The following is a 25,222-nucleotide window of genomic DNA, read 5'->3' on the forward strand; positions in this document are numbered from 1 at the left end:
TCATAATATTTTTATTTTTTCTCAAACATTGTCTGTGCAAAAACACTCCTGGCCAAATGCCCCAGAGGGCTTTACTTCCCACTTTGATAATTACTGTAGTTCTGTACCATGTTCTGAACATCACATCTTTTGTTTTTCCCTCAGATGTAAACTGTCTAGGTGGTTGATTTTAAATATGTGGACTTCATATCTGAAAATTACCTCAACTTAGCACCAGCAAGCTTGTTTGTTAGGAAGTTAGCATCAGCTAACAATATTTACTTATTTTCAGTATGGTTATGAATAAACATCTGTGTACTAGGCTAGTTGATCCGAACAATATAAAAAAGTATACCGTTAATAAACAATTTAAAAACAGACGTCACATAGGGATACATACGTAGCATTTTAATAAAACTGTTAATGTTACAGCAGCAAGGAATATGAACGTGCATGAGTTATTTTATTTAATCCGTTATTTTAATGTTATTTGACCTAAAAAGAGGCAATGATGTTAATGTGTCTGCATTCAAGCATTTCAGAGGGCTTAAATACATCACCCTCTACAGCAGATTTAGTTCTCAAACAACTGACAGATACAATAATTAATCCTAAAATGCGACATTATAACTTACTTTTCGCAGCATCACTCGCGCACGCGCTCACATGATCTCCCGGTTCTTGTTTGTGAATCCAGTTGACTGGAGACTCGCTCTAAACGGCTCATTTGAATCAATAAGTTGTCGACTCGAGAACAGCTGCAATTGGATCAGTCCAATTCGTGAATGAATCGTTTGTTGCGATTTGCGAACCGATTGAAAAGAATCAGTTTGTTCATTAATCAGACACCGCTTCTGCGTCTCGGAACACGTGATATATTATAAGGAGTAACGACATGTTTTTGAAATGTAGTGAAGTAAAAAGTACGATCTTATGCCTTGGAATGTAGTGAAGTAAAAGTAAAAGTTACTCAAAATAAAACTACTCCAGTAAAGTACAGATACTTGAAAAATGTACTTAAGTACAGTAACGAAGTACAACTACTTCGTTACTGTCCACCACTGTGCAGTAGGATCAGCAATGATCACGATGTCTCCAACAGCAAGGTTATGTTTCTTGTTCCATTTTCGTTGCTCTTGCAACAAGGGTAGGTATTCGCGTACCCACCTTTTCCAGAAGAGGTCCAAAATATATTGCATTTGTCTCCATCTCCTTTTGGCATACACATCAGACTGTTCAAACAAACCAGGTGGCAATGCAGGATTTCCCTTCATAAGCAGAAGGTGATTTGGTGTAAGAGCTTCCAAATCATTAGGATCATCGGACAGTTTAGAGATGGGTCGATCGTTCAAAATTGCTTCTGCTTCACACAAGACAGTTTGCAGTGCTTCATCATCCAAGGTTTGTTGTCGAATAACTGTACATAGAATTTGTTTCACCATTCGAATTATACGCTCCCATACTCCTCCATAATGAGAGCTTGAAGGTGGATTAAAATCCCAATGAATTCCCTTTTGCAATAAGGCCCTTTGAATCTTTTCGTTGTATAATGCAACGAGTGCCTCTCTTAGCTCCCGCTCAGCGCCAATGAAATTTGTCCCATTATCCGCCCTTATGTGAGAGACCTGTCCACGATGACAAACAAACCTACGCAAGGCATTGATGCATGAGTCCGTATCGAGTGAGTATGCCACTTCCAAATGGACAGCTCTACTTGCCATGCAAGTAAAGATTACTCCATAGCGTTTAACTTTACTTCGTCCCCTTTTTACTTCTATGGGGCCAAAAAAATCCACACTTACATTAGTAAAAGGTGGTAAATCAGGGGTGATCCTTTCTACTGGAAGGTCTGCCATCTTCTGTTCACCCAGCCTTCCCTTATAGCGTCTACAAATCACGCACTTAGAAATTATCTTTCTGGCAACAGAGTTGGCATTTGTAATCCAGTACTTACACCGAAGCTTGGAAAGCATCAGATTTCTGCCACCATGACCTAGTTGTTCATGAATGTCTCGAAGTATGAGATGTGACACATGTTGATCTTTTGATAACAAGATGGGATGTTTCCTTTCGCTTGGCATGGCTGACTTACAAAGTCTTCCTCCCACTAGCAGCAGACCATCACGCAACAGCGGATCCAAACTATAAACAGAACTGTTTCTTTTAACAACGCTTCCATCCATGATCACAGCAATTTCCTCTTGAAATTGTTCCTGTTGGCTGAAACAAATGATGCTAACTTCTGCCTTGTACAGATCCTCAAGTGTTACATTTTGTCTGCCCAGAGATGCTTTAAATTCCTGTAATTTTGCATCTACAACAACACTGTCAATTTGCTCCAAAGACAACTGCAACTGCTGTCATTTACGACTTAATTCTAGCAGAAGTTTCCGCAGTTTCAAAATCCAGGCCACTGCAACTTTAAGACGTTTCCAATCTGAGAAGTAATGAAGAAGTTTACTTGTAGAATTGTGTTCATTCTGCAAGATCACAACATTTACCTTTAACTCCTTTTTTACTTCAGGGTCATCATCAGTCAAAGTCGAATCACTTGGGAGGAACTGTCTGTCATTCGGCTTCCAGAGAAAACTGGGACCATCAATCCATCGCTTATTGCCCAGAAAAGATTCCACTTTCAACCCCCGGGATGCATCATCTGCAGGATTTTCTTTAGAGGGTACATATCTCCACTGTTGAGGTTGCGTTGTGTCTCTTATAGAAGACACTCTATTAGCGACAAAAGTATGAAACCGTTTGTCCTCGTTCTTAATGTAATTGAGGACAGTTGTACTATCAGTCCAAAAGACTGAATCTTCCAAATGAAATTGCAACAACTTCTTCAACATGATGTCAACCTTGACTGCTGGTACAGCCGCTGTAAGTTCCAAACGAGGTATGGTCACAGGTTTCAACAGTGTTACTCTGGACTTACCCAGCAAGAAAGCTACATGAACCATGTTTGCACTTTTCAGCATCTTCAAATAAGAAACTGTGCCATAACCAGCTTCACAAGCATCAGCAAAGTGATGTAAACAAGCATGAGTGGGCAGTCCAAAATCCATGGGTTTAAAACATCTGTTCACCTGGAACTCTGCAACTTTGGCCAACTCAAAAATCCAAAGGTTCCATTGTCTTTGGAAAAGTGATGGTATATCGTCATCCCAGCCTAAAGTCTGTCTGCACAACTCCTGTAAAAGCATTTTAGCAGGCAGAATAAGTGGAGCAAGAAAACCCAAAGGATCATAGACAGAGCTTACCACAGACAGAATGCCTCACCTTGTACAAGGTTGATTTTTCAAGGAAATCTTGAATTGAAAAGAGTCAGCTTCCACACTCCATTGCAGACCTAAAGCTCTTTCAACGGGCAACTTATCTCGATCTAGATCCAGCTGCTGTATATCCTTGGCTCGGTCTTCCTCAGAGACTGACTGCAACACCTTGCGACTACTGCTGATCCACTTTGCCAAACGAAAACCTCCTTTCTGACATAGGGAGGTGAGATTTTTAACCATAGAAATAGCCACTTCCTCAGAGGAGACACTCTTCAAACAATCATCAACATAGAAGTTATTGTTGATCGTTTCAATCACTTCTAATGGGAAGTCAGCTTCAATGTCCTTTGCTGTTTGTTTCAAGGCATAGCATGCGCAGCTTGGAGAAGACACCGCTCCAAAAAGATGAACTGTCATCCTGTATGTAATGGGCTCTTTAGTCAATTCTCCACCAGGCCATCACAAGAAACAAAGAAAATCTACATCCTCCACAGCCACTTTAACTTGATGGAACATCGCTTCTATGTCCGCCATGAAAGCTATTGGTTCTTGCCTGAATCTCAGCAATACACCCACCAAAGAATTGGTAAGATTAGGACCTTGCAACAGTTGACTATTAAGTGATGTTCCTCTGTATGTTGCCGCACAGTCAAACACAACTCTTAATGATCCCTTCTTGGGATGAAACACCCCGTGATGAGGAATGTACCAAACTTTGCCATCCACACGATCAAGTTGGTGATCTGGTATCTTCTCAGCATAGCCTTTGTTTATAACATCAGCAAGAAAATTTGTATACTTTGCACAAAACTCTTGGTTTCTTTCCAATTTCCTTTTTAGACCATGCAGTTGTTGCTTAGCGACACAGAGGTTATCAGGTAGTATGACATCAGTCTTGAATGGTAATCTTAGGCTGTAATGTCCATCCTGGAACATGGCTGTATTGTCCATTAGGCTCATGAACCGAAGATCTTCCCTTGACATTTCACTTTCTTCAGCAGTCCTTTCACTGAAATCATGATTAAACTGATTGTTAAGCAGCTCTTCCAATTTAACAACTGAAATTGTTAACGTTAACAACAGAATGCCCTTCTTCATTCTTATGGTCATTGTTTTCCTGCACAGTCCCATTGACAACCCATCTCAATAGGGTCTTAATGGCAAATGGCCCATTACCATGACTGTTTATTATTTCATATGGTCCCATTACATTAGCTGCATTAGTTCCAATCAGTAAATCAACACCTGCTTGAATGTACGGTATCTTTACCTTGTCCAAGTATGACCACTTGGATAACTCCTCTTGAGTAATGATGTTCTGAGAGTTAACAGGCATCTTTTGCTGTGTATAGACGGCAGGAAGTGGGAAGAAATGATTGGTGCATATACCACTGATTTCCAGTCCGTTAATAACACTGCAAGACACAGACTGTTCCTGACCCATGGTGCGAAGGAGAATGTTGACTTTCTTTCCACTCAGATTTAGCTCATTCTTTAAGTGCTCTGAACAAAAGGTGGCAGAACTTCCCGGGTCCAGAAAAGCATATGTCTGCATTACTCTGTTACCTTTAACTGCTTTGACTTGGACTGGTATAATGGACATCAGACTCCTTTCAGTCCCGGCCCCTGTGTGACCACAAGTTTGAACAGATACTACCTTGCGTTTCTCCTCCGGCTCCTTTACAGTTACCTCTTTGTGATAGATGTGCAGGATTGTGGGGTGTGTTTTTCCACAAATGTCACAATTCAGACGATGCTCACATTCCTTACTCAAATGTCCAGTCTTTAAACAACCGAAACAAATTCCCTTGGATTTCAGGAATTCGATCTTGTCTCGTTGGGTCCTTTTCTTCAATGCAAAACAACTTTCCAGTGGATGTTGGTTTGTACAAAACAAACAGTTTTCATTAGACGTCGACACAGGACAGAATCTTTGCTGTGATGAAGCATTGCTAGACTTCTTAGCTGGAACAGAAGCAGCAATATCAGTGGCAAAACTATTTCTCATAAAGGTTTTGCAGAAACATCAAGCAAGGGATCAGAACATCAAGCAAGGGATCACCCGGAGGAGGAAAAACGTGACTACCATGATGAATTCCCAAGTTATCATGTGGCACTTGAGCAGGATAATGAAGAGTAGATTGTTCAGATGCATGGAATATTTGCTGATCGTTCCATCCTTTCCTATGATCCTCCATTACGACTTGAGAAACAGAGACACCAGCTGCTCCAGTTGCATCCACCGGCATTGAATTCACAGGCACATATTCATTTGCATTGGGATTTAAACATTTTGACTGAGAAGAATCAAAATTGAGGTTATCAGTTGCATTGACCACACCTTTTTCGCTCTTCTTTGATTTTGAACTGGAACTGTGTGAAAATTTGCTTTGATTATCAGACTTTTGCAACACGGTGATCTTCGCTATTGAAGCTGCTATTTGAGCATCCAATTCTAATTGCTCCTTTTTCCGTCTCAATTCCTCCTCCTGAACTTCAATGGCATGTTTAGCCTTCAATGCAGCAGCCCGTGTAAGAAGTGCGGCCTTTTCCGCCTCTGCTTGAATACATGCAGATGATACAGAAGAACTCGTGCTACTGCTGCGTGAACTGCGTTTACTACGTCTGGAGGTAGTACGAGACACATTTGAGACACTGTCTCCAGGACCAACATTTGAGACACTGTCTCCAGGACCAAACTCAATCTCCAAGTTACACTCTTCAGATATTTTCTGACATTCTGGCTTGTCTGTTAACCATTTATTTACCCGGTCCAAGAAATCATTGTTTGATATCATCTTTGCTTTGAACCATATTCAGGGGCGTCGTAGTTGGGTGAAAAGGGGGACTAAATTACCAGGGCCCCAAGTGGGGGGAGGGCCCCTGAGGAGTGAAATTTTATTTTCCTTTAAATATAATTTTAAGATCACAATAAATGTTGTTAACTAATGTAAATCAGTGATGCGCGGGTCAATGTATAAACAACCCTAATCCGACCGACGTTTTCAACTAACGCAACTCGGACCGCAAAAAAAGGGGGCCTTAGCCGAGTCAGTGCACAGGGCCCAGAATTCCCAGCGACGCCCCTGACCATATTTAATGTTTTTCAGCCTCATCAACCGGTAAGATAACCAATAGTGACTCATGAGTGTCTTTAGCCTCTGAACACAACCTCTTAAAATCTTCAAAAGCCAAACGTACCTCAGGTTCATATTCTTTGTCCTCACATATTAACCTATTAATTGATTCTTTTAGTTTCTGAGCCTTATTTAACTTTGACTTTCTTAATTTTTGCAAGGTGTCAAGTTTTTCTACCAAAGCTTTAGCTGTTAATTTAACTGGTCTTTTTTCTCTTTCAGACTCATCAACACCAGGCAAACCTTGATCTGTCACAATAACCCCATCAGAATTCATACTTTTTTCATTTTCAATTTTGCAAACAGTTGTGAACAAACAGAATTAACCCCAGATGAGCAATTTCAGTCAGAAAGTCACTGGCAACCAATGCATTGGAATTACGCTTAACCTTATTGTGTGCACACATAATTTCCTATGGCCATTGTAATAATGTTGCAACAAACATACCTATGATCCAGTTTATCGGACCCGAAGAGACGACATTGCAGCGTAATCCACGACCATGCAGCAAATCCGAAGAAATACGTTCCAAACGAGTCAAATCCAAAATTTAAATTCAAGGCGTCTTGAAGAAGCGATGTCCTCAATTGCAGAAACAAGAAGCCTTTATCCAAGCAAATGACGTCCTTCTGTCCGAAGCAAACGTGTTGACTTTAATCCAGCGACGAATCAAACGATGCTCCACCATAACAAAGTGGCGTTCACATGCCGTACCCACGCACGGGCCACTGGAAGCAAGTTTCCATACTCATAGTGAAGCACAGTTTTTGACTTTGTGTAACGGCTTTCCATTAAGCCGCCGCCGTTGATAATTAGAGTGAGCAAGTTTAGAACGCGTACAAACAGAGTCCATGCAAGCGGAAATAGATGCAAACAAATGTCTCTTTATTTTTGTGCTCCAATAGCGATTTTCTCAAACAAATTGCTGTGAGTATTCCTTGTTGACAAATATTTACCATTAAAGTCCATACCTTGACGACATTAAAAAGATCATAGTCCAGCACTACACGCTATTCTGCCGTGCGGTCAAAAACTGTGTGCTTCCTGATTACCAACGCGCACCCGCCTGATTCTTACAATGGTTCTACAATTATATTGTTTCATACTGCCACCCAATGGCCAAGTAAAGTTTTACCATTAATGGCTCCAACAATAGAAGTGCACTTTTTTTTACCTGGATGTTTAGGAGCTAAAAAGTGTCATGGCTGGATATTTCTGATACTGTTTTGGGGTTATACAGTTGAGGTCAAAAGTTTACACCCTCCCTTTCAGAATCTGCAAAATGTTAATTATTTGACCAAAATAAGAGGGATCGTACAAAATTCACGTTATTGTTTATTTAGTACCAACCTTAATAAGACATTTAACATAAAAGATGTTCACATATAGTCCACAAGAAAAAAATTAATAGTTGAATTTATAAAAATGTCTCAGTTCAAAAGTTTACATCCCCTTGATTTTTACTACAGTGATCTTACCAGAATCCACAGCTGTGTTGTTTTTGGTTTGGTGATAGTTGTTCATGAGTCGCTTGTTTGTCCTGAACAGTTGAACTGCTTGCTGTTCTTCGGAAAATCCTTCAGGTCCCACAAATTCTTTGTTTTTTCAGCATTTTTGTGTATTTAAACCCTTTCCAACAGTGAATGTATGATTTTGAGATCATCTTTATACTAAGGACAAAGACTAAGCAACTCATGTGAAACTATTACAGAATGTTCAAATGCTCACTGATGCTTCAGAAGGAACTTTTTGAATTTGAAGATCAGGGTAAATTCCATGTAGCTTAATATAATGAAGCGTCTGAAGGACAGTACTAAATGAAAAAAAAAAATAGTTAGACAAAATATGAAAAATGTACACATCGCCATTCTGTTCAAAAGTTTTCACCCCCTGGCACTTGATGTTTCCTTCTGAAGCATCAGTGAGCATTTGAACCTTCTGTAATAGCTGCATATGAGTCCCTCAGTTGTTCTCAGTGTGGAAAGATGGATCTTTAAACCATACAGTCATTGTTGGATAGGATTAAAATACACAAAATGCTAAAAAACAAACAAACAAACAAAAAAAAAAAACAGAATTTATGGGAATTGAAGGATTTTTCTGAAGAACAGCGGGCAGTTTAACTGTTCAGGACAAACTAAATTTTTAGTGAAATATCTTATTCGGGTCAGTACTAAAACAATAACATGCATTTCATATGATCCCTCTTATTTTAGTAAAATAATTAACGTTTAGCAGATTCTGAAAAGGGGGATGAAACTGTAAGTGCAGATGGAGGAGAGACTGTATTACTGTTTTTATTTTAAAGTTTTACTCGTTTTTAGGGGCAGGTGGGGCAGCACCCCACCAAAACATTAATCCACTTTTAGACATAGACCTTTTATATAAACATAATCAACCCTACATTTAACTCTGTCAGTAGCATTTTGCAAACAATATCTTTAGTACTTTCTAGACTATTTTTAGTCATGCAAGTGAGTTGGATATATTAAAATCTCACATATGACACATATGAGTTTAGCCTGCATTAGTTTAGCAACTAGTAAGTCAGGTTGTGAACATGTCTGTTGCTCTTTAACAGCAGGCAGGAGAATGTGCGGAGTAGCATATCAAATCAGTTACAGTGTAAATCCTTTCGTTTAAATGTGCTTGTGTGAATAGCATGTAACCTACTGGAAAAACAAACAAACAAACAAAAATAAAAACAATAGAAACCATTATAGAAATTTGAATGGTTTCCACTAAAAATACCATTACAAACCATCAACTATGAACCATTAAAACCATTAAAAATGTTTTTTTAAAGAAGCCTCTTCTGCTTACCAAGCCTGCATTTATTTGATCCAAAGCACAACAAAAACAGTAAAATTTAACTATTTAAAAAAAACTGTTTCTATTTGTATATATTTTAAAATGTTATTTATTCCTTTGATCAAAGCTACATTTTCAGCATCATTACTGTAGTTTTGAGTGTTACATGATCCTACAAAAATCATTCTTATAGATTTGCTGTTCAAGAAATATTTATTATTATTATTATCAATATTGAAAACAGCTGAGTAATTTATTTCAGGATTCTTTGATGAATAGAAAAATCCAAAGATTAGCATTTATCTGAAATAAAAAGCTTTTGTAGAATTATACACCATACCATTTAAAAACTTGGAGGCATTTTTCAAATTTCTATTTCAGATAAATGCTGTTCTTCTGAACTGTCTATTCATCAAATAAACCTAAACAAATTCTACTCAGCTGTTTTCAATATAATAATAATAAATATTTTTTGATTTCTGAAGGATCATGTATCAAATAGAAAATGGTTATTTTAAATAGAAAAAAAATCATTTTAATTTTACTGTTTATGCTGTACTTTGGATCAAATAAATGCAGGCTTGGCGAGCAGAAGAGACTTATTTTAAAAAATCATTAAAAATCTTACTGTTCAAAAACTTATGACTGGTAGTGTTTGCACTGGGTATATTTATAGTCTGTCAATCAACATTACAGTGCCACCTTCAGGCTGAATTACATAAGTACACTAGACCACTTCCAAAAGTGTGTCTGTGTGAGTTCAGCAATTAAAATGTAAAACGTGCAAGCGGTTAATCAAAAGGATCTGCATATATGATAGTGCTAAAACTCAGAATCAGCCCCACCTCAATTTGTAGCTGCTATTGGTAGGCTACCCATGAGTGAATGTCAAATGCAAACCCATTTATTTTTATTTTGTTAAAATGAAGAAAATTGAGCAAGTACATAAAAATAAGTGTCCAAACTCATCTTCATGCCTTATCTCAATTCACTGAGGTGAGTCTATAATATTAAATCAAGTTATGCACTGTTGAGTCAGATTTTGTGGAAAATTCCTTTTCTGCATTATTTTTGCATCTTCTTGTCATCTTGCATCTTCTTGGCATCTTAGTTATTATGTGTGTGATGCATGGTGCTACAAAAAGTAGTGTTTGAACTAGCCAGGTAATTGTATATGTGAATGATGAAAATCTTTGTCATGCTTTTCATCCTGTCTAAACAAATGTTAAATGTTTTTCTACCATCAGAATTTTTCATGTACTGTTGTATTTTTTACTATTTATGCATATGTATGCTACTATTCATTTTGTACTTTTTTCAATGTGCTGTCTTTTCTACTTTTCTTTGATATTTGATCAGAATAACCGAAACTGTATATGGACTCATCTGGCAAATCAGAAAATGTCAAGTTCAAAATAAACAAGATTTGGAATTTCAGTCATAAACTTGGAAGACTTTGGAACAATGGTTAAAATTTAATAGACTATAGGCTACAGATATGGCTTTTAGTCGAAAACTGCAAACGACTCAAGTGAGAGCAATAAAAACTGCAGTAAATTTTTAAATGAGGTTTGGCAATTGCTGTTTGCACAGTGTTTAATAGTGTGACATAAAAATACACTGAGACTAATCCTAAATCTCAGCATGCATAGAATTGATGAGTTTCTGTAACAGTAGCCTACGTGCCCCCAGTGGTCAAAAGGTAAAGTCCAGTCAGGCGTTACTGAAGACCGCAGCTCAGAAAAAGCGGTTCAAAGTGGCTCAAGAACTACTGTACACAGACAATAATGCTAGTTTATGTATATCTAATGTCATACTTGGCAGCGGTCAGAGCAGGTAAGTCAGATTACAGATGTTCTTTGTGCTTTTACAGATGTCCTTTAACCATTCGCTGTATGTGATGTCGAAAACACACCGTAGCTAAATGTATATAGTGTGGCATTATTAAAAGTAGGAATCGTTTAGAAGGATTACATAAGTAATTGAACTTGGTCACAGAATGTGTTTAAATGATCTGTTCTCATGTTGCCCTTTTGTTCGGCTAAACAACCTTTTCGAAAGTGAAACTAGCCTACTGTAGGCTGCGTACAAGCGAAAGTTGCTTTGCCGACTATACCGAGTGAATTCTCGTGCTGAGGATGTGCAAAACGTTCATTACAAAATGTCTCATATGACACCATAATATGTACTTTTATTACTACTTTACAAAGGTTCTCACTCACTGATGGCGTTCGCAACATATATCATCGGTCAGACACCATTTCCTGAGTTCAGTGCTGTAGTGATGCTGGATGATCTTCAAGTGATGTACTATGACTCGACCACACGGCAAGCTGTCCATCGGTCTTATAATGATTCGACACACTACGATGAAGAAAAAAGTGATGCTGGTGTTATATTTCGTGATATGTACAACGACATGAAAACTCGAGCATTTTATCTTAAGGAGCATCTAAATCACACAGACGGTAATGAGAACATTAACATGCACCAGTATACCACCAAGTATAGAAATTTAATTGGTTGTGATCTTTGTTAATTTGTTGGTTTTAATCCTTTTAAAGGCGTACATGTTCCACAGAGACTTGCTGGATGTGAATTGTTGAATGATGATAAACCAGGTCCACTTCAGACATGGGATGCTTTTGATCAACAACATAAAGAGGAGTTCATTTTCAATGAGGAGAAAAATAATTTCCAGATTGAATTACCATGGATAATGTGGGACCATTTACAGTTTCTTCATATCAAATTTTTATATAAGAATGTATATCATCCTGTTTGCATTAAAGTTTTGCAGAGTTACCTGCAAATGAAAAAGAACAACGTGATGAGAAAAGGTAAGAGAATCAAGCTTATCTTTATACACAATGCTGTGATGTGGTGCTTGGTGTGACAGTTACACTGTGTATTGTTTTATCATCCTTCTCTGTAGTGAAACCCAGAGTCAGACTCTTGAGGAAGATGCTCCCAGACTCTCAAGGGCTTCAGATCAGCTGTCTGGCCACTGGTTTTTACCCCCGTCACATTAACCTGACCCTGTTCAGAGATGGTCAGCTTGTGGATGATGATCAGATCACAGGAGGAGAGATTCTGCCCAACGGAGACGGAACTTACCAGATGAGGAAGAGTTTAGTGATCAGGGAAGAAGAGCTACGTGAGGGACATAAACACAACTGCACAATGAAGCACCTCAGTCTGGACAACAAACTGGACATTACATTTGGTAAAGAAAAGTACTCATTTAAAGCAGAGAGCAGGTTTAATATACTTTATCTATGTGTATCTTGAATATTTTATTAATTAATTTATTTAATTCGTTTCAGATGTGGCTGAATCTGACCCAGGATCCTTTAGTCTGTCTGTAGTTTTCAGTGTGCTGGTGTTCATCTGTGTGGCTGTTCTCATCATAACTGCACTCATCACATGGAGGAAGAGACAAACTCCTGCTAAATGTTCTGTTAAGTTCAGTTCATTAAAGTAGTTCCTTTTGAGACACTTCTTCAAACACCATATTCAATTTCATGTTGATGTTACTCTCTGTTTGTACTGTTTAAACTTCCTCATTCTAATTCGAATTTTTGAAACATGTATTGATTTCAACAACACAAATATTTATTGATATATCATTTCATTTACCAATTTTTTCAAAAATTAAAACTCATTTCAAGATGATAAATGAGCTTGCACTGGTCCAAATTCCAGAGTATTATACAAAGTATTTCGTCTTCTATAAAATCCAAATATTTGATAATCTCATCTGGATGGATGACTCTCTTATTGGAGTCTCTGGTGCGACAGGTGTAGAAAGGAGAATAAAATGTATTCTTTTATGAAGAATATTTCTGCTGTACAGTTTCATTAAATTAAAGATCACTTGAAAATTATTCTGTTGAATACATTTGAAATTATGTTTTATTAAAGTTCAGGAGGAGCATGTTCAGCGTTCAGATACCAATTTAACACAAGTCTGTTACAGCAGGGGGTCCACACAATATGATTTCATTAATTGTGCTGTTTATTTAACAAAATTGCAATGTGGATTAGATTATGAATATTAAAGTGCAAAAAGAGTGCTAAATATTATGTCTATGTGTTTCTGTGTGAATGAATGGTGCCGTTTAAAGCCATCTACAGTGTAATTATTGTGACCTTTGCTGACATTTAAGAGCTGTGTTGTGGTCTGGTTCCTGTGATATTAAAATTGGAATTTAGAATTGTGAATTTCACTGGTATACCAAATATTGGTATCAGTACATTATTTATTTATTGCATTTATAGTGGTTGCAACACCTTCTGCCCCAGTTCCCAAGAATTTTCTGCCCAAGAATTTGTCCCATCATTCCTCCTCGTAGCGACACCCATATCCACAAGTAACCAAAACCTTGAAGTGAAAGCGAGCTTGAATATTGATATAAAAAAAAAAACATACAGCAAACCTTAAGCAGCCAAGAAGTAATAGTCTTCTGCATTTCTTGCATGAGTTCTTCACAATACATGAATATGACACGCTTCTTAACTTATTATGAACATATATGATTAAATTATCAAGTAGTTCATAAGATCATTTTATTGTTTGGGTAGACTTTCGTTTTAAGTAACTGCTAAACAGAACTGAGTAAACTGAAAACCGGTAAATCAGGTTCAACTTCAGCTCAAGCTCTTCTCCGGCTTGCTTCAGGACACTGTAATATAGTACTGAGATCTGCAAGAAGAAACAATACACCTGTATTTTGAATTACAGGGAGTTTAATCTAGAGAGCAATGTTCTTTCTTGTGTTTGTGTGGTCATGTTTAGCAGTCGCTACAGCAGGTATGTAATTTTGTATATCATTTTGAACTGCTTAATGGTATTTCAGAAATGTAGGCAGCAGTTGTGAGTTGTAAGCATTGCAAATGCTCAGATATTTAATATTGATTAACAGTAACATCTTGTATGTTGTTTATTGTTTAGATTCTATTTATCACATTGTCTTTCTGAAAAAAGAAATGGGTGAGGTTTTTTTTTGAAAGGCAGACATTCATTTCCATACTAAGACAGTGATTAAGTTAACTTTTTAGTCATTTTTTCATTCATTTTGAATCATTTGCACAACTCAGATGCATATAATATAAAACATATAATTCTTTTTTATTTTCACTTTTTTAAATATACTTTCTAACAGATGTGTTTTGATCACTGATTGAATTAGAAGGCCAGCCAACCAATCAGAAATGAAATTGAAAGGATGCAGCATCGTTTGTTTCCTTTCAAAAATTGGCAAAAATAACAAAATGGTTGCTAAATTAAATCATATCTTATATATTCATAAATTCATATTAATTTAGTATATGTACATTCATTGTTATCCCAGAGGTAGATAAGTCTGTGCTCCTTCACTGCTGAAACATCTTATATAATACTACTACTACTAATAATAATAACAACAAACAAATTAATTAATTAATACTTTATTATTTTTCCTTATGTGTCTCTCTTTGTGTAGAGGAATGCATTGTCATATGTAATGGTCTGATTTGACGGCATACTAATGTATGCTTCTTGTTTATCCACAGGTTCGCATTCGCTAATGGCTTTTGTGACATATATAGGTGGACAAACACCATTTCCTGAGTTTAGTGTTGTGGTGATGTTGGATGATGTGCAAATAGGATATTATGATTCGATCACATGGACTGTTTTACATCGCAGTCTGAGTGATTCAAAGTACGATGATGAAGAGCAAACTGATGCTGTTCATGTATTTCGTGAAATGTATAACAGCATGAAAGATCGAGCAGATTATCTTAAGGCACATCTAAATCACACAGATGGTGAGAACTATAGTCTACATATCACTATTAGCACACAGAACATTTAATAACATAGCTTTTATATTTTTATTTGCCTAAAGCTTTTGGTGTAGAAGCAAGAAAATTAAATGTACTATGTCAGGAAAAAATAACAAATCTTTATTATTTATTTATGCATTTTTAATTCATTTGAAGGTATACATGTTCAACAGAGACTTGCCGGATGCGACCTGTTGAGCAATGGTAAGCCAGGTATTTCTGGGATGCTTTTAGTGGACAAAACACGGAAGAGTTCACCTTTGACATGGGAAAAAATGATATCCAGATGAAAATTCCATGGATGGTAACATGGGACCAAGTAAAAAGGCTAAAAGTAAAATTTATGTATGAAAATGTTTACCATCCTATTTGCATTAAAGTTTTGCAGAGGTACCTGAATATGGAGAAGAACAATGTGATGAGAAAAGGCGAGAGAATCTTTCATTAAAATGTTATAAATCATGAGGTAACACTTTATTTTGATGGTCCATCTGTTGACACTCTACTAGTTATCAGTATTAATTTAGTTGCATGTCAACAGTGCATCAGTTGACATTCAACAACATTGTTTCAACAGACAAGCAACATACATTCAACTAACGGCAGAGCATTCTCTACAGTAATTTGAATGTCCCCCCTGGGCCTCACCGCGGCGGCCGAAAAGCATTGACGGCTTAACGACCGGGCGGGAGGAAGGCGGGGGAGCCGGCTCGTGAACGAGCCGCGGGACTTCAGCGTGTCCATGGTCATGCTCTCACAGTGTGGGCATGAACCATCCATGAAAGCCGCATCAGCGTGCTCGAAGCCCAGGCACGTGAGGCAGCTTTCATGTCTGTCCGCTGAGGAGAGGACCCAGAAACGCACGGCCGAAAAGCCATTCTGAAAAGAACGTTATAAAAGCCGTGAGAAATTGCTCTTTTGTGATCCCGGTTTGCCCAGGGAGGAGCCGCGGGGGCAGCAGTGCACTCGCCGGGGCTGCTCGCTGGTTTGCAAAGGCTTTGTTGATGCCGTGAAAACGGCAGCCCGCAGGATGAAATACACTCTTTTAGATCTGGCAAAAACCAGCGGAGAGAGAGCATGAACTCTCGAAGAACAAGAAGATGAATGGCTCGTAGTAACAGCTGTAGACAGCTCGAACCATTGGCTCTGAAGCAAAAAGTCTGTTTGAGTGATGTGCGCCGCCATCTTATATACCCGTATGTACGGGGGTGTGGCTGGCACGGACACACCACTCGCCAATTTTCATTGGCCTTTTGAATAAGGCTCAGAGATGATTGGTCTCTCAAGCAAGATCCCAATGTAACGTCGAAGTGATTCGACTGAAGGGGAACAACAAATAAATCAGATTTGGGTGGGCTCTTATTTTGTAATTCCACATCAGATAATCTTGAAAGTCTGCTGCTAGCACTGTGGCAAGGTGCACTCTCAATCTGAGGTGAAAGTAGTCTGTGCAATCTAGAACTTTTATTTTTATAGCTTTTTAGAAAATAGAGAAAATAGTGTATAAATCAGATTTGGGTGGGCTCTTATTTTGTAATTCCACATCAGATAATCCTGAAAGTCTGCTGCTAGCACTGTGGCAAGGTGCACTCTCAATCTGAGGTGATAGTAGTCTGTGCAATCTAGAACTTTTATTTTTATAGCTTCTTAAAGTAGAGACAAAACAACAAATAAATCAGATTTGGGTGGGCTCTTATTTTGTAATTTCACGTCAGATAATCCTGAAACTCTGCTGCTAGCACTGTGGCAAGGTGCACTCTCAATCTGAGATGAAAGTAGTCCGTGCAATCTAGAACTTTTATTTTTATAGCTTTTTAAAATATAGAGAAAATAGTGTATAAATCAGATTTGGGTGGGCTCTTATTTTGTAATTCCACATCAGATAATCCTGAAACTCTGCTGCTAGCATTGTAGCAAGGTGCACTCTCCATCTGAGATGAAAGTAGTCTGTGCAATCTAGACCTTTTATTTTTTTATAGCTTTTTAAAATATGGAGAAATAGTGTATAAATCAGATTTGGGTGGGCTCTTATATTGTAATTCCACATCAGATAATCCTGAAACTCTGCTGCTAGCACTGTGGCAAGGTGCACTCTCAATCTGAGGTGAAAGTAGTCTGTGCAATCTAGAACTTTTATATTTATAGCTTTTTAAAAGCAGAAACAGAGAAAAAAAAAAAAAAAAAAAAAAAAAATATATATATATATATATATATATATATATTATAAATAAATAAATAAATATATATATTATAAATAAATACATACATATATATATATATATATATATATATATATATATATATATATATATATATATATATATATATATATATAAGCGCTATGGTAAAAATCACTTTCTAGACGAGCTCTGCCATTTGGATCAGTTCTCGGACGTGTTTACCATAATACGCAGTTTATGCACGACCGTCGAAATATATTGGCGGCTAGATTGACCGTGCTTTTCGACTTGGCGGCTGGCCTGACCGCAGTTCCTCCCGCTGGGCTCTGTCGCCGTACTAGGGAAAAGCTTCATCCACTAGCCGACTTATTTCTGCTGCATACACCTCTAGACTCTCACGTGCTGCGCGAGGACGGGCAGATAAGCTGGCTCTGAATCGCTCCATAAACTGTCTCCTTCCGAAAGCCTTTTAGCTTCTCTTTCACTGCCTCATAGTCCGATTTAACAGCATTAGGGAGACTGTCCCATAGAGAGAAAGCAGCGTTGTTCAATCGTGTAGGCAAAATCCTTGTCAGTTCATAGTTGTAGGAAGCGGTTCCACTCCCTTCCGTGAGCGCTTTGACAGCCACTTCAAACTGTCTGGCCCAGCCCACGAAGCTTTGTCTTTCCTCCCCGGAGAACGGCGGCGGCAACTCAATTCGCACGCTCCTATTGCTTCTATTACAGTCCCGTAACGTAGTAAAACTGTCATCATCTTTGCACCACATAATGACGATCCATTGACCGCGTTCGCTATCTCACTATAAACTTTTGAAGCTAAGCTAACTAGTTTAACAACCGACGAAATACTTTAAAATACTCACTTAACATACTCAAAACAAAACCGCTGCCACCAATGTAACCGAGCGTTCGTATTGGGTTCGCTTAAACTCTTTTATGATAATAAAATAATGAAAACAAGACCAAAAGGTTCACTGAAAGGTGCATACTTTTTATTTTCCTTCTTCACATACAACACCCAAACACGGCGGTGCTCTCATCTCATCATGCGCGTGCACTTTTTCTTGCCTACGCCAAGCCCCGAGGGACAGAATGCCTTCCACACACATACATGTAACATCTCATTGCCTAAACTTAAACTCAGGAATTTATCTGTTACATTACAATACTTAATAAAGTCATGCTGCCAGAATGTAAATTGAAATTGAAAAGTTTTACAGTACATACTGTAAACAAAAATTAAATTACAGCATGATACTACAACTACAGTATAATACTGTAAATGTAGTTTACAGTTGTGGTTCTGTAAAAAAACAGAATGTGGCTGGCAACCCAGCTGCCAGTATTATACTGTAAATATACAAGGAAAAGTTTTACAATGTGTGTGTGTGTGTGTTCATATGTGTGTAAGTGTGGATTCTATTCTTATTTTTTTCTCTTCCTGTCTTCTGCCTATAGTTTGTGACATTTTCTCTACAAGTACAACAATTTCTCACATTAAGCAATGCACAGGTCCTTTTCAAAAAATTAGCATATTGTGATAAAGTTCATTATTTTCTGTAATGTACTGATAAACATTAGACTTTCATATATTTTAGATTCATTACACACAACTGAAGTAGTTCAAGCCTATTATTGTTTTAATATTGATGTTTTGGCATACAGCTCATGAAAACCCTATCTAAAAAGATTAGCATATCATGAAAAGGTTCTTTAAACGAGCTAATAACCTAATCATCTGAATCAACTCTAAACACCTGCAAAAGATTCCTGAGCCTTTTAACCTTTTCACACGTGAGTTTAAAATATTCTATCTAACCCCAAAGAGTGAGTTTTTTTAGGCGACCGTTATTTTGGAATGTTTCGCATTACTGTTTCCATTGTCAGATTCATGTCTGTGTCTTGTCCTGTTCTGTCATGTTTTCCAAGTGTTTTTCCCCTCTTGTTTCTAGTTCTATTGGTTTAGTCTGTTCTCCCCCTTTTGGTTAGTCCTTTTGGTTCCTTCCATGCCCATATTTGTATTTCCCCCTCGTCATCCTGTTATCTCATTTGTGACCACGCCCCCGTTTCAGTGTATTTAAGAGTCTGTGTGTGCACTCCCCATTTGTCCATCAATGATTCTGTTACCTCTGTTTGCTTGTGTTCATGTGCTCATCGTATACTCCCGGTTTTTGTTTTGTTTGTATTAGTTACAGTGTTTTATTTTCAATAAACTTTATTCATTCTTCTACTTCGGTTCTCCTCATCCATCTCCACTCCTCAACCCCGCCTGGATCGTGACAGATTGACGGACCAAAACAAGGATGAATCGGGCTGAGGCTTCCTTGAGGGGACTGCGGCAAGGCGGTCGAGAGTTGGAACGGTATGTGGAGGGATTTATCGAGCTCTCCCACCAGGTAGGCTGGCATGAAGCTGCCATCTGCGCTGTGTTTGTTTTGGGGCTGGACGATGAGACGATTCGCTGTGATCTCCCCGTTTGTAATTTTTCCTTGATCGAGCTAATCAATCTCATTCTCTATTTAAATGGATCTGATTTTGAAATAGAAGAAATTCCTAGTCCGAGTAAGTCTCATCTTCCGGCCCCCTACCAGGCACAGCGCAACTCGCCAGCCTGCCCTAAACCGAGAACCTCCACATACCGTGTCAACGGCTCGAGCCGCCAGCCCAGTCCCAAATCTCCAGTCGTCCTCCAAAGCTCCGCTGCTGTCCTCAGCCCGATGCGGCCGGCCTCCTCCCCGCGCTCTCATCTACCGGCCTCCGCCCAGCGCTCTAGTCTGCCGGCGGCCACGCCAGCTCACAAGATGGCTGCCACGCCAGCTCACAAGATGGCTACCATGGCAGCTCACAAGATGACTGCCACGCCAGCTCACAAGATGGATACCATGCCGGAATCTGCACGCAAGATGGCTGCCACGCATGAGTCTGCGCGCAAGATGGCTGCCACACATGAGTCTGCACGCAAAATGGCTGCCACACAGGAGTCTGCCCGCAAGATGGCCACCGTTCCTGAGTCCTCGGCCAAGATGGCCACCAAGCCTGAATCCCCGGCCAAGATGGCCGCCGTTCCAGAGTTCCCGGCCAAGATGGCCGTCGTTCCTGAACCCTCGGCCAAGATGGCCGCCAAACCTGAGTTCCCGGTCAAGATGGCCGTCGTTCCTGAACCCTCGGCCAAGATGGCCGCCAAACCTGAGTTCCCGGTCAAGATGGCCGCCAAGCCTGAGTTCCTGGTCAAGATGGCCGCCGTTACTGAGTTCACGGCCAAGATGAACGCCGTTCCAGAACCCTCGGCCAAAATGACCATCCAACCTGAAATCCCGGCCAAGATGGCCACCAAGTCTAAGTCTGCACCCAAGATGGCGACCGCCAAGTCAAAGTCTCCGCTGGTTCCGCCCAGCCTTCCAGAGTCTCCGCTGGTTCTGCCCAGCCTTCCAGAGTCTCCGCTGGTTCCGCCCAGCCCTCCAGTGACTGCGCCGCCCGAGCGCCCTCCAGTGACTGCGCCGCCAGAGCGCCCTCCAGTGACTGCGCCGCCAGAGCGCCCTCCAGTGACTGCGCCGCCAGAGCGCCCTCCTGTGACTGCGCCGCCAGAGCGTCCTTCAGTGACTGCGCCGCCAGAGCGTCCTTCAGTGACTGCGCCCCCAGAGCGCCCTCCTGTGATTGCGCTGCCAGAGCGTCTTTCAGTGACCGCTCGCCCAGAGCCTGCTCTGCCAGAGTCTCCGCTGGGGTCGTACAGTCCTCCAGAGCCCGCTCCTCAAGAGTGCCGTCCAGAGCCCGCTCCTCAAGAGCGCCCTCCAGAGCCAACGCTGTCTCCTGCGCGCCCTCCAGAGCCGGAGCTGTCTCCAGCGCGCCCTCCTAAGCCGGAGCTCTCTCCTGCGCGCCCTCCAGAGCCGGAGCTGTCTCCAGCGCGCCCTCCAGAGCCGGAGCTGTCTCCAGCACGCCCTTCAGAGCCGGAGCTGTCTCCAGCACGCCCTCCTGAGCCGGAGCTGTCTCCAGCGCGCCCTCCTGAGCCGGAGCTGTCTCCAGCGCGCCCTCCAGAGCCGGAGCTGTCTCCAGCGCGCCCTCCTAAGCCGGAGCTCTCTCCTGCGCGCCCTCCAGAGCCGGAGCTGTCTCCAGCGCGCCCTCCAGAGCCGGAGCTGTCTCCAGCACGCCCTTCAGAGCCGGAGCTGTCTCCAGCACGCCCTCCTGAGCCGGAGCTGTCTCCAGCGCGCCCTCCTGAGCCGGAGCTGTCTCCAGCGCGCCCTCCTGAGCCGGAGCTCTCTGCTGCGCACCCTTCCGTGCTCTCCTGTGTGGACTATACCCTAGGTTCCCCCAAGAAAATTTTTGGGGGGGGGGGGCTACTCCCCTGATCGGCCATAGCCACCTGGACTGTTTACCTGGCCATGGCCACCTGGACTGTTTACTCGGCCATGGCCACCTGGACTGTTTACCCGGCCATGGCCACCTGGACTGTTTACCCGGCCATGGCTTCCTGAGCCTCCAGATCCGCCATGGCCTCCTGAACTATTGTCCCGGCCATGGATGCCTGAGCCGCCAGATCCACCATGGCCACCTGGACTGTTTACCCGGCCATGGTTTCCTGAACCCCCAGACCCGCCATGGCCATCTGAGATCCCTGATCCGCCCTGGTGACCACCTATGTCCCCTGTGTCCTCCTAGCGGTCTCCAGGGCGCCCACCCTCCCTCCCCTTTGGATGTTATTAGGCGCGGGACGCGCCTTCAGGGGAGGGGGGGGGTAATGTCAGATTCATGTCTGTGTCTTGTCCTGTTCTGTCATGTTTTCCAAGTGTTTTTCCCCTCTTGTTTCTAGTTCTATTGGTTTAGTCTGTTCTCCCCCTTTTGGTTAGTCCTTTTGGTTCCTTCCATGCCCATATTTGTATTTCCCCCTCGTCATCCTGTTATCTCGTTTGTGACCACGCCCCCGTTTCAGTGTATTTAAGAGTCTGTGTGTGCACTCCCCATTTGTCCGTCAATGATTCTGTTACCTCTGTTTGCTTGTGTTCATGTGCTCATCATATACTCCCGGTTTTTGTTTTGTTTGTATTAGTTACAGTGTTTTATTTTCAATAAACTTTATTCATTCATCTACTTCGGTTCTCCTCATCCATCTCCACTCCTCAACCCCGCCTGGATCGTGACATCCATGGCGAAGCGTCATGTGACACACCGCATCCACAACAACACTGTAAGACACATGGATCGCTTTTATTTCGTTTTCCCTTTAATTATTATTGATAATCACAAGCATGCTCGCTATATTATGAAATATCTGATATTCCGATTTCGAAATATGTGCAAGTAAATGTATTTAAAAGTCCAAACACTTTTATAATGACCGCGTTAGTTAATCTATACCGGGTGATGGGCGCCGCCATGTTTGTTCGCGCTGAATCCGAGCTGTGGGATTCCCAACACGCAAATTCATCCTCTCCTCCCGGAAGACATTAAAGTAAGTCTCTGGTGAGCTGGGAGAAGAGGAGAGTGGACGTTATAGTTACCTACATAATCTGTATATGATTTCAATAAAATATGTTGTCAGAATATCATTATTGCTGCTTCAATAGACATCAATGTGTGTTTTACAAACTATAAATGTATGGTTTTGCTAGTACTTATGTGTATTTAAATGTCTGAAACCTAAAATAAGCATTATATGGTTGAAAACACTGAATAGTTGTGATAATATGACAAGCGCTCAACGCGTCCGATCTGGCTCAGCGCCAGCCAACGCGCCAAAACGATTTGAATTTAGCAGTTGATGACGTGATGCCACTTTTGAACCAGAAACAGCGCCAGAAACGCCTGACCTGGGCTACAGAGAAGCAGCACTGGACTGTTGCTCAGTGGTCCAAAGTAAATGAAAGCAAATTTTGCATGTCATTCGGAAATCAAGGTGCCAGAGTCTGGAGGAAGACTGGGGAAAGGGAAATGCCAAAATGCCTGAAGTCCAGTGTCAAGTACCCACAGTCAGTGATGGTCTGGGGTGCCATGTCAGCTGCTGGTGTTGGTCCACTGTGTTTTATCAAGGGCAGGGTCAATGCAGCTAGCTATCAGGAGATTTTGGAGCACTTCATGCTTCCATCTGCTGAAAAGCTTTATGGAGATGAAGATTTCATTTTTTTGCACGACCTGGCACCTGCTCACAGTGCCAAAACCACTGGTAAATGGTTTGCTGACCATGGTATTACTGTGCTCAATTGGCCTGCCAACTCTCCTGACCTGAACCCCATAGAAAATCTGTGGGATATTGTGAAGAGAAAGTTGAGAGACGCAAGACCCAACTCTCTGGATGAGCTTAGGCAAGGCAAGGCAAGGCAAGTTTATTTATATAGCACATTTCATACACAATGGTAATTCAAAGTGCTGTACATAAAAAGGAGTTAAAATCACAACAGCAAACAAATCATAAAAATGTAAAATAATAATCACACTAACAACAATAAAAACAGAATTTAAGAACATTTCAGATGATTTAAAAAATTGATTTTAAAATTAATTAGCACAGTAAAATGATTATACATAAAATAATGCAGTCTGTTCGGACGTAGCACAGTGCTCATTCAATAAATGCACAACTAAACAGGTGAGTTTTAAGTCTACGTTTAAATGTGTCTAATGTATTAGCACATCTGATCTCTTCTGGAAGCTGGTTCCAACTGCGGGCGGCATAATAGCTAAAAGCGGATTCCCCTTGTTTTGTGTGAACCCTTGATATTACTAACTGACTCGATCCTAGTGATCTGAGTTGTCTGTTAGGTTTGTATACTGTGAGCATATTTGCAATGTATGTAGGTCCTAGGCCATTGAGTGCTTTATAAACTAGTAAAAGTACTTTAAAATCTATCCTAAACATAACTGGTAGCCAGTGTAAGGACTTGAGGACTGGTGTGATATGCTCTGATTTTTTGGTTCTAGTCAGAATCCTGGCAGCAGCGTTCTGTATGAGCTGCAGCTGTCTAATGGTCTTCTTGGGAAAGCCAGTGAGGAGACCATTACAATAGTCCACCCTGCTGGTGATAAAGGCATGAACAAGTTTCTCCAAATCTTGACGAGAAACAAAACATCTAATTCTTGCAATGTTTTTGAGATGATAGTATGCTGATTTAGATACTGCTTTGACATGGCTACTGAAACTGAGGTCTGACTCCAGAATCACACCCAGATTCTTGACTTGATTTTTTGTTTTTTGACCCCTAGTGTCAAGGTACGCATTTACCTTATGAACTTCATCTTTGTTTCCAAATGCAATGACTTCCGTTTTCTCCTTGTTTAACTGTAAAAAGTTTTGGCACATCCAACTGTTAATTTCATCAATGCATTGGCAGAGAGAGTCAATGGGGCTGTAGTCATTTGGCGATAAGGCTAGGTAAATCTGGGTATCATCTGCATAGCTGTGATATGCAATTTGGTTGTTTCTCATTATTTGACTTAGTGGGAGCATATACAGGCTAAACAGCAGCGGCGCTAGAATTGAGCCTTGTGGGACTCCGCATGTCATGGACGTCCACTTAGACTTATGTTCTCCTATACTCACATAATAGCCTCTCCCTTCTAAGTATGACCTGAACCAATTTATAACCATCCCAGAAAGCCCGACCCAGTTTTCCAGTCTATCTAGCAGAATGTTGTGATCGACTGTGTCGAACGCAGCACTGAGATCTAGTAATACCAGCACTGATATTTTGCCAGAATCAGAATTTAGGCGAATATCATTTATTATCTTTATGAGCGCTGTCTCTGTGCTATGATGTGGTCTGAAACCAGATTGGAAGTGGTCCAGGTATCCGTTTGAGTTTATGTAGTGGTTCAGCTGATTAAAAACAACCTTTTCAATAATCTTTCCTATAAAAGGAAGATTTGATATTGGTCTATAGTTGCTCAATATGGTGTTATCAAGATTTCTCTTTTTCAAAAGGGGCTTAACAGCTGCAGTTTTCAGTGAGTTTGGAAAAGTCCCAGAAAGAAGTGAGGTGTTCACCACTTCTAAGAGATCTGCTTCCAAACAGTTAAGCACAC

At 40.6% G+C, this 25,222-nt stretch overlaps 2 protein-coding genes across 2 annotated transcripts in view; one reads left to right on the top strand and one right to left on the bottom strand.

Moving 5' to 3' along the window:
- Window positions 1-25,222, bottom strand: part of LOC141348667 (DLA class I histocompatibility antigen, A9/A9 alpha chain-like) — a 100,066-nt gene that overhangs the window by 70,990 nt on the left and 3,854 nt on the right. The gene's annotated exons all lie outside the window — the stretch shown is intronic.
- Window positions 10,903-13,267, top strand: LOC141283706 (major histocompatibility complex class I-related gene protein-like). The gene is made up of 5 exons (XM_073817020.1): window positions 10,903-11,036; window positions 11,411-11,668; window positions 11,765-12,040; window positions 12,136-12,426; window positions 12,527-13,267. The coding sequence occupies exons 1-5, from the start codon at window positions 10,988-10,990 to the stop codon at window positions 12,682-12,684; spliced, it is 1,032 nt and encodes a 343-aa protein (XP_073673121.1). The 5' UTR covers window positions 10,903-10,987; the 3' UTR covers window positions 12,685-13,267.

This window comes from Garra rufa, chromosome 13 (assembly GCF_049309525.1).
Source record: "Garra rufa chromosome 13, GarRuf1.0, whole genome shotgun sequence".
NCBI classification, from domain to species: Eukaryota; Metazoa; Chordata; class Actinopteri; order Cypriniformes; family Cyprinidae; genus Garra; species Garra rufa.